This window comes from Mustela lutreola, chromosome X, assembly GCF_030435805.1.
Source record: "Mustela lutreola isolate mMusLut2 chromosome X, mMusLut2.pri, whole genome shotgun sequence".
Classification (NCBI taxonomy): domain Eukaryota; kingdom Metazoa; phylum Chordata; class Mammalia; order Carnivora; family Mustelidae; genus Mustela; species Mustela lutreola.
Window position 1 is genome coordinate 102,583,833 of NC_081308.1, and position 15,660 is coordinate 102,599,492.

Sequence of the window (15,660 nt, forward strand, 5' to 3'; positions counted from 1 at the left end):
GAAGCTGTGAACTCCCTGTCTCTAAATGTAATGGTCGGGACTCAGTTCTCATCTTCCTTGGCCATCAGGAGCTCACCACTTCCTGTGACACACTCACTGCCCAGCACTTGGCTTCGTGGCCAGTGCTCCTCTTTGCCTTGACTTCTAAATGTTGGGGTATCCTTGGGCTCGAGCCCTAAGTGATCTCATCTAGTCTCCTGGGTTTCAATACCATCTCAGTGTTGAGGATTGTCAAATTAGATCCCCAGCCCTAACCCTCTCTCCTGGGCTACAGACTTGCATAGCCAACTTCCCATTGCCATTGAGATGTCAAAGGGGTGTCACACACTTGAACTCCGGATGTCTCCTCCACCCACCCTCCAAAAAACCCCCTACTTCTCCTGTGGTTTTTCCCATTTGGTTAGCAGCACTTCCGTCTACCAGTTGCTCAGGCCAGAAACGTTAGAGTCATTGACCCCCACGACTAGCGTCCCAGTCCAAGCTACCATGCTTTCTTGCCTCACTTCCTCCTCATAATCTCCTAACCAGTCTCCCTCAGTCCTTCTACCCTTTCCTCCAGCCTTCAGTCTTCACACAGCAGCCAGAGTGGTCCTATTAAAACATAAACTAGGCTCCTTCACTCTTCTATTGAGAACCCAGCAGCATCTCCCATTCTCACTCAGTAATTCAAGTCAAAATACAGCGGCCTACCAGCCTTACAGGGTCCAGTCATGCGTGGTCTACTTTCCTGATGCCTTGTCCGGTCACTCTCTCTTTTGCTCATCCCATTCCCACCATACTGGCCTCCTTATTGTCTAACAGCCCAGGCCTGCTTCTGCCCCAGGGCCCTTACAGGTAACAGCACCATTCACTTCCTTCAGATCTTCACTCAAAGGCCATCTTCTTGGTGAGTCTTCAGGGACCACCCTACTAAAAACTTCAGCACCCTCCAGGGACTCCCTGTATCTTGGCCCTGCCTTGATTTTCTTCAGACCAGTCACTGCCTTTTAGTATTTGGTATAAGTATTTATTTCTTTTGCCTGTCCCTTCCCCACAACTAGAATTTCAGCTCTGTGGGAACAAGGGCTTTTTGTCTGTTTGGTTCACTGCTGTATCCTCAGGGCCTGGCATATACTAGGTACTCAGTAAACATTTGCATGAATGAAAAGTCTTCAGAGGGGATAATGGGAGGTAACAGAAGTAGAGAAATATTGCTATGGAGTGCAGGGGGTGAACAGTGCTTTCAATGCTAGGAAAATTGTCATTTAGGGCCTTGTGTATCATTCTAAGGATCTTGGATTTCATCCTATAGGTGGTAGAAAGTCTGTGAAGGAGTCAGTGGTCCATGCTGAAATGTTGGAGATGCATTCTAAATGCACTGGGAAGGACAGGAGTGGGTCACGGAGACCAGTAAGAGACTGTTGCAGTGATCCGTGCTTGAGGTGGTGGTAGCCTGAACCAAGAGAGAAGCAGTTGAGAACACAGAAAGGGGATGGATCAGAGAAGTGCAGTATTTAGAAGATCAAATTGGTTGCTGTACTTGATGACTGATTGGCTAGGGCAGTAAGAGTGAGCGAATGAAGGAATCCCGGGTTCCTGGCTTAGGGCAGCAGGTTGAATGATGTTGCCATTTACCGAGCTAAATTCAGAAGAGGGGCGCGTGGGTGGCTCGGTCCATTAAGTGTCTGACTCTTGATCTCGGCTTAGGGATTGATCTCACAGACGTGAGTTCAAGTCCCACATTGTGCTCCAGGCTGGGTGTGGAGCAAGCTGTATTGCTAGCTAGAAATACAGAAGAAAGAATAAATTTGATATGGTCAAGGTGAAAGGGAACACTCAGTTCTAGGTGTGTCAAGTTTTGAGAACCTGTGTGCTCTCTGGGTGGAGATACTTGGTAGCACGTGGATGCTTGATTCTGGGGGGTCAGGGCCAAAGAGAAAGATTTAGAAGTCATCTACCTGTAGATGGTGTTTAAAGCCATGCAATGGTAGAATTTCCTAGAGAAGTTGTATAAATTGAGGAGGGCAAAAAGTCGCTGGTTATCAGTGCCAAACACTGCCCCCAAAAATCCAATAAGAAAAATATCCCCCCCCAAAAAAGCCCATCTACTGGATTTGCCAGGTAGGAGGCCCTGAGTGGATATATTTCATTTATTCAAATATTTCTTAAATATCCACTACCTATTGAGGATACTGAAGATAACAGTTGTGAGCCAAACAGACAAAAAAAAAAAAAAAAAAAAATGCCCTCTCCCACAGAGCTACAGTTCTAGTTGGGAGGAGTAGACAAATAAGAAAAGAGATAAGTGAATTATACCAAGTCATAAAAGGCTGTGAGTGCTCTGAAAATAAAAGAAATTTTTAAAAATTTTAAAAAAGAAAGTTGGGAATCCAAGGCAGGCCTGGCCAGAGTCAGCAAGCAAAGTAACAGACACAGATCCAGACTGTGATGGGGAGAGCAGTGATGGGGAGAGAGGAAGTGGAGTCAGCCCGAGTCCAGTCAGGTTCCAGCCTCTTTCAGTAAGTGCAAGCAAAAAGGGAAGCGGGTGTCCACTAACAGATAAGTGGATAAGCACACAGTGGTACATCCACACAATGGAATAGTACTCGGCAATAAACAGGAAGAAACTATTGACGAACACAATAACATGATGAATCTTGGAAGCATCACACCAAGTGAAAGAAGCCAGTCTTGGGGGCACCTGGGTGGCTCAGTTGTTAAGCCTCTGCCTTCGGCTCAGGTCATGGTCCCAGCGTCCTGGGATAGAGCCCCACATTGGGCTCCCTGCTCAATGAGGAGCTTGCTTCTCCCTCTCCCTCTGCCCCTGCTTGTGTTCCCTCTCTCACTATCTCTCTCTCTCTCTCTCTCTCTCTCTGTCAAATAAATAAATAAGTCTTAGAAAGAAAAAAAGAAAGAAGCTAGTCTCAGGTTCCCGGCTGGCTCAGTTGGGAGAGTGTGCAACTCTTGATCTCAGGGTCATGAGTTCAAGCCCCCCATGGGGTGTAGAAATTACTTGAATAAATAAAACTTGTAAAAAATATTTTCAGAAGCCAGTCTCAAAAGGTTTTGTGCTGTTGGCTTCCATCTGTATGACATTTTCAAAAGGCAAAACTGTAGGGACAGAGAGAAGACCAGTGGCTGCCCAGGGCTGGGAATGGAGAACACCTGGGCTGCAAAGGGGCAGCTCATGAGAATGGTGGTGGCAGAAGGAGCAGATCTGTGTCCTGATTGTGGTGGTGGTCAGACAAATGAATACATCTGTCAAAACTCCTAGTTCTTGACCCCGAAACCTGTTAATTTTACTGTATATTAATGTGGGAATAAGAGGCTGGACTATATCTGAAGGGCAAAGTCAAGATCAACACAAGAAGTTGTTTTGAAGACGCAAGAGGGACTTGAGTTTATTCATTTGCTAAAGAGGAAAGTCAGGTCTCTTGGGAAGGGTGCCCAGGAGGAGTTCAAAGGTATGAGATTCAGAGCACTGGTTGGAAGAAAAGATGTTTATGTGAAGAAGCAAAAGTGGAGGCCCTGTACAGTCTGTTTTCTCTATGAACCAGGAGAACAGGTGATGTACCTAGAATTGAGGACCAGATGCAGGGTGCCAGGCGTCAAGGGCTGTGGGAAGGTTTGGCACCGCCGCCTTGAGGAACAGCAAGGATGCTTTGAAGACTCGGTTCACAGTACAAAGGCCCAGCAGAGGCTGGCAACCTCGAAGCTTTGGTGGTACCGATCTGCCCCTTTGCAGATTCATCTTCAGTGGCTTGGGGCAGAGAAGGGATGTGTGGGTGTGAAGAGCTGAAGGACAAGGAGCACAAAAACCTGGGCAGGGATTAGAAAAGGAAGCCACTGAAGCCAGCAGGGAACTGTGGCCTGGGGGAGACAGGAGGGGGCAAGTGCCCAGGGCCTTAATGATCTAACAGCGATAGGAACCAGCGTGGGGGGGTGCCGGTGGGTAAGGACACTGTGGTGCCAGGGGTTCAGAAGTTTAGCATTTCAGAGGTGGGCATGGAGGACTAGTAACATTAGGTAAGGGGCTATGTTGCTATTTAGCATACTTTATTTTTTTTTAAGATTTTATTTATTTGAGAGAGGGAACGTGCACAAGGAGGGGGAAGGGCAGAGGGAGAGGAAGAAGCAGGCTCCCTGCTGAGCCGGGAGCCTGATGCAGGGCTCGATTTCAGGACCCGGGGGATCATGACCTGAGCCGAAGGCAGATGCTTAATGACTGAGCCACCCAGGTGCCCCTATTTAGCATACTTTCTATGTAATAGTAATAGCAATGCTAGCTCATACCTACTGACCCCTACCATGTGCCTGCCACGGCTGATTGCTTTACATGCATATCTCATTAATTCTCACAGCAGCCCCAGGACGCAAGTACTGTGAGTAAGGAAACTGAGGCTCAGGAGGGTTAGGTAAGGGCCCAGGGTCCCATGGTGCATACATGAAGCAGCCAGAGCTAAACTCTGACTTATCTGACTCTAGAGGTTTTGCTTTCCGGACTGTTAGACTACACTGCCTCTCCCACATGCAAGAAGGTGTTGCTGTTGTTGCTGTTTCTTTAAGTAATTGCTACACCCAACCTGGGGCTCGAACTCACGACCCTGAGATTAAGATTCTGACTGAGCCAGCCAGGCGCCCCTCCCACGTGGAAAGTTCTGATTCCACTTCCCTAGAATGCTGTGCTAGTCTCAAGCAGACGTTTCAGAAACAAACCAAAGTATATGGGAGGCTTTGTGTGACCCTGACGCCATTCCTCAAAGCCAGCTCTGAGGGGCTGTCCCCCTCCCCCTGGACAACAGATGTCAGCTTTATATAGAGATGGGCTACTGAAAAGTGCTTTCATCTGATCCCAAAACTGGTTTCTACCAAAGGACAAAAATGTTCCTTTCAGAGCTGGAGCGTGTTGATGATTGGTCAGGATAGTTATGTGAGTCATGATGAAGTCCGTGAAATGGCCGAAGTTGTGGGTGGCCAAAGAGGCGTAAAAGTAAGGGTCACTGAGGTTGAGGTCCAGAAACTGGGTGTGGGATGGGTTGTCTTATAGATGCCCGTTCCCTAAGTCGTCGGTGGCTCTGGAAGAGGGAGAGCCACCAGGCGGCGAGGTCTCAGATGAACAGAGAAGACTTTCAGGAGGTCAAGAGATGAGAGCGGCGACAAGGAGTGTGGTCAGGGATGGGAGCCCCAGCCGGGACCTTGGGGCATGACAGGGAAGTAATTGGGGTCTGGGGACAGTAAGAGGGAGCTAGAAGAAGGCTGCCATCACTCTGCTCATCACCCTGTGACATCCAGGATGTGGGAAAATGAGCAGCCCGTGCGTGACAGCTTCATGGAAGGGCCATCAGCTAAGACAAGGAGACCAGGGGAGGGACTTAACCTTAACCTTAAAAAAGGTTAAGGGCACAGGAGAACGTTTATCATGTCCAGAGGGCATAGGTGGGGAAGCGACATTCCTAAATGGGTGCTTCCTTCCGAGCAAAATAAGCCCCCAATTGGGTGATCCCCAAATAGGGTGACACCCCCATTGTCCTGACTTGGCTGTGCATTACTCTTCATTGTGAGCCCATTGAGCAAGGGCCCTGTGGCAGCCATTCTTGGTGGGCATCTCTGCTGGATGCATAGCAACCAGTGCCCAGGCTTGAGACCTGGGCTTCCCCGACTAGAACATTTCTTTCCTGGTGATGCAATCACCACATCCCCGTCTTCTGTATTTCCTGCCAGGCTCAGAGTCCACACCTTCCCCACCATGGAGGAGTAGATGTGCGTTTCTCAGGAGCGGCGGACTGCTTCCGGCAGATAGTCAAAGCCCAGGGGGTCCTGGCGCTCTGGAATGGACTGACGGCCAACTTGCTGAAGGTGAGAGGGACCATCAGTCCCTCGCTTCCCTGCCTCTTCCACTTCTAGCCCTTTCCCCTGCCGCTCCCCTGCAGGCTGCCTGGGGACACTCCCCGCCCCCCTCGCCATCTAGCACTGACAGTCGCACAAGACCCGTGAGCGCAGGCTGGTGGCCACCCCTAAGAGAGAGGGACCCCTGTGCAGTGGTGGGGCACCAGACACCCGATCCCAGAGGAGCTGAGTATCTAGTGTAGCGGCTCCTGACATGGGGGTTCGTGGACCTCTAAGGGGAACATAATCTCCCAGCCTAACATTGTACGCAAAAAACATGTAGGTATAGGCATGTATGCATCTCTCTGGGGGAGGATGCATAGTTTTCATCATATTCCCAAGGAATTTCATGCCCCTCCCCAAAAAAGGTTAAGAACCCTGGGCTAATCTTGCACAAATGTCAGCTTGTCCTCGGCATATTAATCCGGGCCATGCTTCTGCAGTGTATTCCCTTTAACCGCTACTGTTCCTCTTCCCTGACCCAAACCGTGCCAGCCTTCATTCTGCCATCTTCCCCGATTCCAAAAAGAATGATGTTGTGTTGTTCCCAGCCTTTACCTCAGTTTACCCCAGTCCAGGTTGACTGCAGATATACTGACCTTATTTAAGATTTTAACATGATCTTCATTTCTTTTTAAACAGATAGTTCCGTATTTTGGAGTTATGTTTGGCACCTTTGAGTTCTGCAAGAGGATCTGTCTTTACCAAAATGGTTACATTGTGTCTCCTCTGAGTTATAAATTAACCCCTGGGGTGGATCAGAGTTTGAAGCCCCAGGAATTGCGGGAATTTAAAAAGTTCTTCAAAACCGGACAGCTTAAGTCTAAAAAACCAACTCTCTAAAACTGACCGGAACAAGAAGTGTACTGACCGAAGGCGTGTTACAATCATAAAAACCTCATAACTGTGCGTGCGCAGAGTGACCAGAGGAAACTCCCGTCTACCACTCTTGGAAATGGGAAAATTTCACCACATACCAGCTCCAAGCTCCAAACGCACGTCCTGGTGCCATGGGAAAGCTTCCCAGCACAACCACTGCATGGTGGCACTCCACCAGATAGCTCCACAAAACCCAGCATTAGCAAAACGTGCGATTTACACTCTGTAAACAGGCAACTTACACAACACCAAAGAAAGGCAATGGCCATGATCTCCAAGTGAAACGTCGTTGAAGCGACTGAGCAAATAGCACATCAGGAGCTCAGCCACACAGTCGCAGCTTGCACTGACCCACACTGGCCTCGCGCTGCTCCATTCCACCCAAGTCTTCCCAGCACACTTGTTCTGAAACTCCTAATGTTTGCTGACTTCTGAGTGTGCACACTATAGTGTAAATTATGCCTTATTGGAAACTAAATTAAAGGGGCACCTGGGTGGTGCAGTCAGTTAAGTGACAGCCCTCAGCTCAGGTCATGATCTCAGGGTCCTGGGATGGAGCCCCGCGTAGGAGCAGGGAGCCTGCTTCTCCCTCTCCCTCTGTGTGTGCTCTCCCTCTCTCAAATAAATAAATAAATCTTTTTTTTAAAAAGAAACTAAATTAAAACCTTTAACATTTACAAGTCCTCACTCTCTCACAGTGGAACCATCCTTCTTTAAATCTGAAGATGCTGTAAATTTGAGATGCTTTAAACCTGAAGCATCTCAAGCTTACAAATTTCAGGAATCTTTTTTCAAGGCAGTTGTTACTGTGACCACTTAATTAATGACCCCAAAAGACCTCCTTCCAATTGAAGTCATGTACAGTTGACGTGGCCTGAATTCTCTGCCTTTCTAACTTGCTTTGCAAGCCTACCCTGAAAATAAATTATTTAGTCAACTTAAGTTATTCTCACAAGATGTCCCAGTTGCCTAGAAAAGGATCAAATAGAACATCTGACATGCATATCCAAAAGAGAAATGGAACTGAACAAAAACACTTCAGGCTGATCATCTCTACTCTTTTAAAAAATCGAATTTTGGATTGTTCCACCTTGAGAACTCCTGTCAAATTTACACAACCTCTTTTCAAATAGTGCCTACCTATGCATTAAAACACAGTAATAGTAAATCATTAATTTACACACACACACACACACACACACACACACACACACACACAGGTTTTCAGGATGCTCCACGTATTTTTCCCTGTTAAATTTGTTTTCCAAAGAAAAAGGTTGTTTGGTCATTTGTTACTAAGGTGAGTTCTAGCAAAGGAATAGCAGTTAATACACACAGGAAGGTCTCATCTGCAGCCCAAGCTGTTACAGTGGGGAGGGTGGCAAATTCTTTACCCACCGCTAATAGTCCTGTTTATGAACTCTTCATTTTCCTTGAGGTGAACAATGTTTTTTAAAGTTCTGAAATCTGTATATATATATATATATTTTTTTTTAAACTAGATCTAAACTCCTAGCCTCAGGTTACTTACATCATGTTAATATCTCTGTGTATTCTTCCACCCATGTTATGAGATGGCTAGCCACACTCTTGCTACTGTAACACACAGGAATGTTTTCTGAGCTATAGTTTTGGCTTTTTCAATAAAGTTAAGTGAGGAAAAGGAATGCCTCATTTTTCTTTTTTTGTCCTTTTTTTTTTAAAGGTTTTATTTATTTATTTGATAGACAGAGATCACGGATAGGCAGAGGCAGGCAGAGAGAGAGAGAAAGGGAAGCAGGCTCCCTGCTGAGCAGAGCGCCCAATGCAGGCTCGATTCCAAGACCCTGGGATCATTACCTGAGCCAAAGGCAGAGGCTTAACCCACTGAGCCACCCAGGCACCCCTCATTTTTCTAATTTTAGGACAGCTCTTAAAACTCTGGGGTTTTGGGGGGTGAAGGGGGCTCCTGGCTGGCTCAGTTGGAAGAGTGTGCAACTCTTAATCTTAGGGTCATGAGTTTGAGGCCCATGTTGGGTGTAGAGATGACATAAATAAATAAATAAATAAATTGCTTTTAAAAAACCTCTAGTCTTGTTCCAAAAATAAACTTCCAGCTTATTTTCATTTTCTCAGGGGGTGTGAAGGGAGCCTTCTTCTTTTCTGCTTTTGCGGCTGACAGTGTACACCAAGCTGGACTAAGTACTTGAGGAGGAGGATTAAGAAGTGTGATGCAGGGACACCTGGGTGGCTCAGTGGGTTAAAGCCTCTGCCTTCAGCTCAGGTCTTGATCCCAGGGTCCTGGGATCGAGCCCCACATCAGGCTCTCTCTCTGCTCGGGAGGGAGCCTGCTTCCCTTCCTCTCTCTCTGCCTACTTCTCTGCCTACTTGTGATCTCTGTCTGTCAAATAAATAAATAAAATCTTAAAAAAAAAAAAAAGAAGTGTGATGCAACATTACCCAGGAGAAGCGCAGTCTTAATGACAGAACATCCCTACATATAAGAAATGAGTCTGATTACAAAGCAAATACAAGCAAAGACACGATAATGCAGTAGCAACTGTCTATAACACTAACAAGGGGCTCCCTACCGAATCAGTGATTACAGGGATCATCAAAGGGGCGCCTGGGTGGCTCAGTCGGTTGAGCGTCCAACTCTTGATCTCAGGTCAGGTCTTGATCTCAGGGTCGTGGGTTCAAGCCCCACGCTGGGATCCACAATGGGTGTGGAGCCTACTTAAAATATAAAGAAAAAAAAAGAAAGGAATCATCATAAGCGAAAAGAGCTAGTGATGAGTCTTGAGCTAAGTTTTAAATGAAAAGAAGGGATATGAGTTCCTTGCCCTCGTAGAGCTTATATTCTAGAAGGATGACAGTTAATAAGGTAACCTGTGAGTCAGGTAATTATAAATTGTAATGTTATGAGAGAAACAAACAGGGCAGTTTATCAGAGGATTATGTGGGAGTGAGGGAAATATTTTAAGTCAGGGAGTCAGGGAAAGCTGCTCTGAGAGGTGACATCAGAGATGACACCTGAAAGATGACAATGAGCCAACTGTGCAAAGAGCTGGGGAGAAGAGCATTCCAGCAGAGGGAACAGACCGTGCAAAAGGGCTAAGAGTAGTGGGAAAAGACTGGTAGTGTGGCGCGCGAGGGAGAGTGTGTGTGAGATGAGGCTGCACAGAGGGCCAGATCATATGTGGCTGTCGAGACCATAATAATTAGTTAGATTTGGGGGCACCTGGGTGACTCAGTGGGTTAAGCATCTGCCTTTGGCTCAGGTCATGATCCCGTGGTCCTGGGATAGAGCTCTGCCTTGGACTCTCTGCTCAGTGGGGAGCCTGCTTCTCCCTCTCCCGCTGCCCCTCTCCCCACCACTCATGCTCCCTCTCATTATCTCTTATGCGCACGCTCTCTCTTTCTCTCTCTCAAATAAATAAATAAATAAAATCATTTTTGTTTTCCAAAAAAGTTAGACCTTATTCTAAATGCAGTCAGGAGGCATTGAAGGTTTTTTATGTACAAAAGCAATATAATCTGATTTTCACTTTAAAAATATCCCTCTGGTTGCTGTGTGGATAATAGATCAGAAGGAAGAAAGGCTGTGAATGGGAAGACCAGGTAGAAGAGACTTACAAAGTCCAAGTAAGAAATGATGCCTTCAGGGTCCGTGGGTGGCTCAATCGGTTAAGCATCTGCCTTTGGCTCAGGTCACAATCTCAGGGTCCTGAGATCAATTCCTGCACCAGGCTCCCTGCTCAGGGAGGAGCCTGCTTCTCTCTCTGCCTCTGCCCCTCCCCACAATTTGTATTCTCACTTGCTCTGCTCTCTCTCTCTCTCAAATAAATAATCTTAAGGGGAAAAAAAAAACCTGGATGTGAGCAAGACTGTTCCAGAAGCTGAAGTAATAACAAGAGACTAGATATAAGAAGATTGGCCAACAGATGATAAGCACTGTTTTCTCCTCAGTGACCTCACAGCAAACACCAGCCTTCCATACCACAAATGCAAGCCAGGTCAAAAAACCAACAGTGCTTTTTCTGGGTACCTCTTAGACACTCAAATCCTGCTTAAATGGTCTCTGGTCTAGTTACCAGATTACAGGTAGGGTCCTCGCCTGGGACTGAGAACTGGCTTACTGCCCTACTTAAGCAAGGTTGGAGTGATTTGCCCATTAAAACTCAGAATAGGTCAGGCACCTCGGTGGCTCAGTGGGTTAAAGCCTCTGCCTTCAGCTCAGGTCATGATCCCAGGGTCCTGGGATCGGGGCCACATCAGGCTCTCTGCTCAATGGGGAGCCTGCTTCCTCCTCTCTCTCTGCCTGCCTCTCTGCCTACTTGTGATCTGTCAAATAAATAAATAAAAATCTTAAAAAAAAAAACTCAGAGTAGGTCAACCTAAGTTAGTATTTTTCTTCATACTATTTTAATCTTTTATTTATTTATTTTTTAAGTGCGCTCTATGCCCATTGTGGGGCTTGAACTCCCAAACCAGAGATCAAGAATCACATGCTCTTCAGACTGAGTCAGCCAGGCGCCTCAGTGTTTATTTAGTATTAATAAAATCTAACGTGTACGGAACACTCACTATGTACCAGACTGTTTATGCATACATTATCTCGTTTAATTGTCCCTAAAAGGCAGGCAGGGACAAGGGGGCCCGCCCCAAAAGGAAACCACCTTTCCAAGGATTTTACACCACCCTGGAAGAAGCCTGCCACCCTTTCCCACGTGATAGGCAGGTGACAAAAACCTGATTGGGTGACAGGTGCATGAGAGTTAATCAGATTAAAACAGCCCATCTGCAAGCCCCCCCCACTCCCCCCACACCACACACAAAAAAACCCAGACTTAGAAACTCTGGTGGCAATCCTCTCAGGTCCCCTTCCTCTTCGGGAGCTTTGTACTCTATCACTCAATAAACTTGGCTTTGCTGCCCACCACTCTTCATCTGGTCTACCTCTTCATTCTTCCAAGTGGTGTGAGCAAGAACTGTAGGCACCAAAGGAAACGAAATCCTGGAACACTTGGAATCATAGGTACTATTATCACTACCATTTTACACTGGAAGAAATGACGTTTGGAGGGTTTAAGCAATTTACCCAAGGCCTGACAGCAAGTGGTAGAGCCAGGATTTGAACTCCCACAGTGTGTCTCCAGAGCCCACCCTCTTGACCACTGGGCTAAATTACCTCTCTCTTCCTATTTGGCCCCAGATTCCCAAATTCAGATGCTCAAAGCCATTCAAATTTATAGAGATACAAAGAATACATGAGAGGCACAGATTGCTTCATAAGAATAAGAATAAGATACACAGAATCTTAGAATTGGAAGGGTACAGAACTCTTCCCCGTCAATGCAATTATCTCCTCTACAGTGTCCCTAACGAGTGGTCCTTCTGCCTCAGCTCTTAACATCTCCAGCAATGAGAAGTTCCCCCACATCATAAAGCAACCCATTCACCTTTAAGTAGCCCGTATTTTAGAAAGTCTTTTCTTGTTCAGCTGAAGTCTACCTTCATGATACCAGCAGGTGCTGACTATTCACATAGAATGTCTAATTGTATTCTGGTAATCCTTCAATTATGAACACAGTTGTTTGTTTGTTTTTTTAGTTTATTTAAGTATTTAAGTAATCTCTACACCCAACTTGGGGCTCAAACTCACGATGCCAAGATCAAGAGTTGCATGCTTCTCCCACTGAGCCAGCCTTGTGCCCCACGAACACAGTTACGATGTCCCTCCTTGACCCAAAGCTCTTTCCCAGTATCTCTCATTCAAATATTCAGCCATTTCTCATACAACACGATTTACAGGCACTTCAACTTTCCTCATGCCTCCTTTGAATATGTTCTAGTTTGTTGATGTCCTGTGAAACACGGCATCCAGAAGTGAGCATAAATCTCTCTGGGCTGACCAGCAGAGGCCTTGATCTGCTCACCACCATCCTCTTGGCCCAACTCAAGACTCATCAGCAATTTCTGGCATTGCCAACTCACGGACAAGGAAGACCCCCAGTTATTTATCATACACGCTACCATTAAGCTCTAAAGCCTCATCCTTAACTGTCCTGCAATAAATAAAACATTAGAACCCTTTATTGTGGTCCATCCCATTTTATAAGCCTGGGTTTATTCTAGACTTTAGCCCTTCTGACTCAGTTCCTAGAGGTTTGTGATAGTCTTTGGTCTTTGTCCTTGGAAGTCCAGCCTTCCTGTCATCTACATATGTACTTTTAAAATCTGAGCTCTTCAGAGAATAATGTGTAAGGACACTTACATTTACCTCTCCTTTTGTAGTTTCTTATTTGAATTTTTCTAAATTGTACAGGTTTGAATTTTATCTTTGGAATCTCTTGCCCTCTTCAGCTATCTTTCTCTTTTGGTATTTGGCCAGGCCATCTATTTATCTTTTCTACAATCTTTTTGAAGTCTACCCTCTCCCCCCCGCCCCCCCCCCACACTAGTTAACCTCTCTGGCCATGCCCAGCATTCTACTTAACAGACCCACACAGCATGGTCAGTTTCCCCAAGATTCTTGTCACTTTCACTTTGCTAACCAGATCTTCCTTATTTATTGTCAGGATTAAGCCCAGTTTAGCAATTGACCTCGCTGATCCTTTAGTCTTCTGAGAACTGTAATTATCACCAAGAGAGTTATGAATGTATCCAATGTGTTGCTATCAGAATAATGAGACTTACAGCAAGGATTCAGATGGTCTATGCTTCTGATCACGATCTCTAGCCTATGTGACTGTGTTATGAAGTATTATTCACAGCTGTTATCTAACCAGGCAGTTCCTTGTATACTTCCATGACCACAATCACTTTCATTTCTCCCTTTCATTTTCACTGAATGCTTGTCCCCCTCCAGTCAAAGAATAACTGATTATACCTTCTTGGTATATTGTTACTACCCTGCTGTCCTCCATGGTATCTCCCGGAACCAGGTTTCCCCTTCCTTTTCCAGACAGAAGTCCTACTCTACCAAGTTTGCATGACACCCATAAAATTGAGTTTTCTTGCTTGTATTAACATTTTACATTCACTTTATTACCTATATTCTGGGTGTGTTGGTACATAGATAACTGAGGCCCAAGTATCATTTCTGACCTTCTTCCTAGTTTTTTCTTGAGAATTACTAGGCCCTACCTTAGCTTTAGTCCCTCTTTCTTAATTATATCTGCAGTCTAAAAAGCTTCAGAAACATAATAGTTACTAACACAGAGCCCCCACTAATGCTTCACTGGAGGAATTCGCTTTCAATGAATTGACCAGCCATATATCACCACCAACATCATCATTATTATCATTAATATTAATCTCTATTTTTCCTGGACTCTTGCTCCTGGTTTCTTCTTCTTTTTTTTTCTCCTTTTTAATTTTTTTTTAACTTTCAGATATAAAAATTTTGCATACACACACAAAGTATAAAGAATTCCTAGGGGTGCCTGGGTGGCTCAGTCAGTTAAGAGGCTGCCTTTAGTCATGATCCTGGAGTCCTGGGATCGAGCCCCACAGTGGGCTCCCTGCTCAGCTGGGAGTATGCTTCTCCCTCTGCCTCTGCTGCTCCCTCTCTCTCTGTCAAATAAAACCTTTTTTTTTTTTTAAAGGAATTTCTAGATTTCCTTCACTCAGCTTCTCCAAATGTTAACATCTTACACAACCGTTGTAACTAAGACCAGTATTGGTGGACTACCAGTAACTAATCTACAGATACTCAAATTTCAGCAATAGTACCATCAATGTCCTTTTTCTGGTCCAGGATCCAATCCAGGATCATACGTTGTATTAAGATGTCATTCTCGGATGCCTGAGTGGCTCAGTTGGTTAGGCTGCTACCTTCCGCTCAGGTCATGATCCTGGGGTCCTGGGATTGAGTCCTGCATCGGGCTCCTTGCTTAGCTGGGAGCCTGCTTCCTCCTTTCTCTCTGCCTGCCTCTCTCCCTGCTTGTGTGTACTCTCTCTCTCCGACAAATAAATAAAAATCTTAAAAAAAAAAAAGATGTCATTTTCCTTAGTCTCCTTTAATTTGTGACAGTTCCTCAGTCCTTCTTTGTCTTTTATGACCTTGACACTTTTGAAAACATCTGTCTGACTCCTTGAAACATACCTGCTCATAAACAACTAAGAAAGCTCCCGCCCATGGTGGATTTAGCAAAATAGCAAAAGCATGGCATGAAGTTGCTTTGAAATAACCATCTTGTATTTCATCTTTAATAAAACTACACTTAGGCACCCAAAGACTGAGAAGGGACAAATTCTATGTAATTATTTGAGCATCTTTTTCCAGTGAGATAGAAATCTGACACAACAGTACATGTGAAAGTGCTTGAGACAGCAAAAGATTTTTGGAATAGAAAGTAGTAGGGACATCATGCTCAAAGGGAGTAGCAGATGTGGCCAGTGAAAGACAGATAAAGGGGTACCTAAGTGGCAGGCAAGGGGTATCATAGAGTAATTAACACTTCAATAAAAATGCATTAACCAGAATGTCAAAAGTTCAAACTGCAAAGGTTTTCAATTCTACTTTGAAATGCATTCTACAAACCACCTCCGTCTAAATAAAATGCTCTGCAGATTTTTATTTTTGTTGTTAATTCTCTCACCAGCAAAGGCAAGGGGAGGGACTATCACTTTCGGAGAATATACATCACTGAAACTCTCCAGCAAAGTCATTTCTGTATCCAGCTGCATCACCGTTATATTCAACTAATGAGAAATGGAGCAGCTTCCCATGAACATCAGGTAAGGGTTTTACCCAGGATCAACAAAGCTGGATTCCAAACTGCTCTTCTCTGAACCATCTCCGTGTGTGCTCATCACTTCAGACTGCTGGAGTTCCTAGGAAGACGTCCAAATTGCAAAGTATAACTAAATGAAGGACCTCACGAACCCTAGAATTGGGCCCTTCAATAGTTAGATCTGCAGAAGGTGGGA

General features: G+C 45.4%; 1 protein-coding gene across 1 annotated transcript in view; it reads left to right on the forward strand.

Moving 5' to 3' along the window:
- SLC25A43 (solute carrier family 25 member 43) overlaps nucleotides 1-8,808 on the forward strand; it is a 43,180-nt gene extending 34,372 nt beyond the window's left edge. The window contains exons 4-5 of the mRNA XM_059156874.1: nucleotides 5,701-5,835; nucleotides 6,508-8,808. Of these exons, the coding sequence (XP_059012857.1) occupies nucleotides 5,701-5,835; nucleotides 6,508-6,708 (336 nt within the window). The 3' untranslated portion in view covers nucleotides 6,709-8,808. The remainder of the gene's footprint in view (nucleotides 1-5,700; nucleotides 5,836-6,507) is intronic.
- Nucleotides 8,809-15,660: the final 6,852 nt, after the last annotated feature.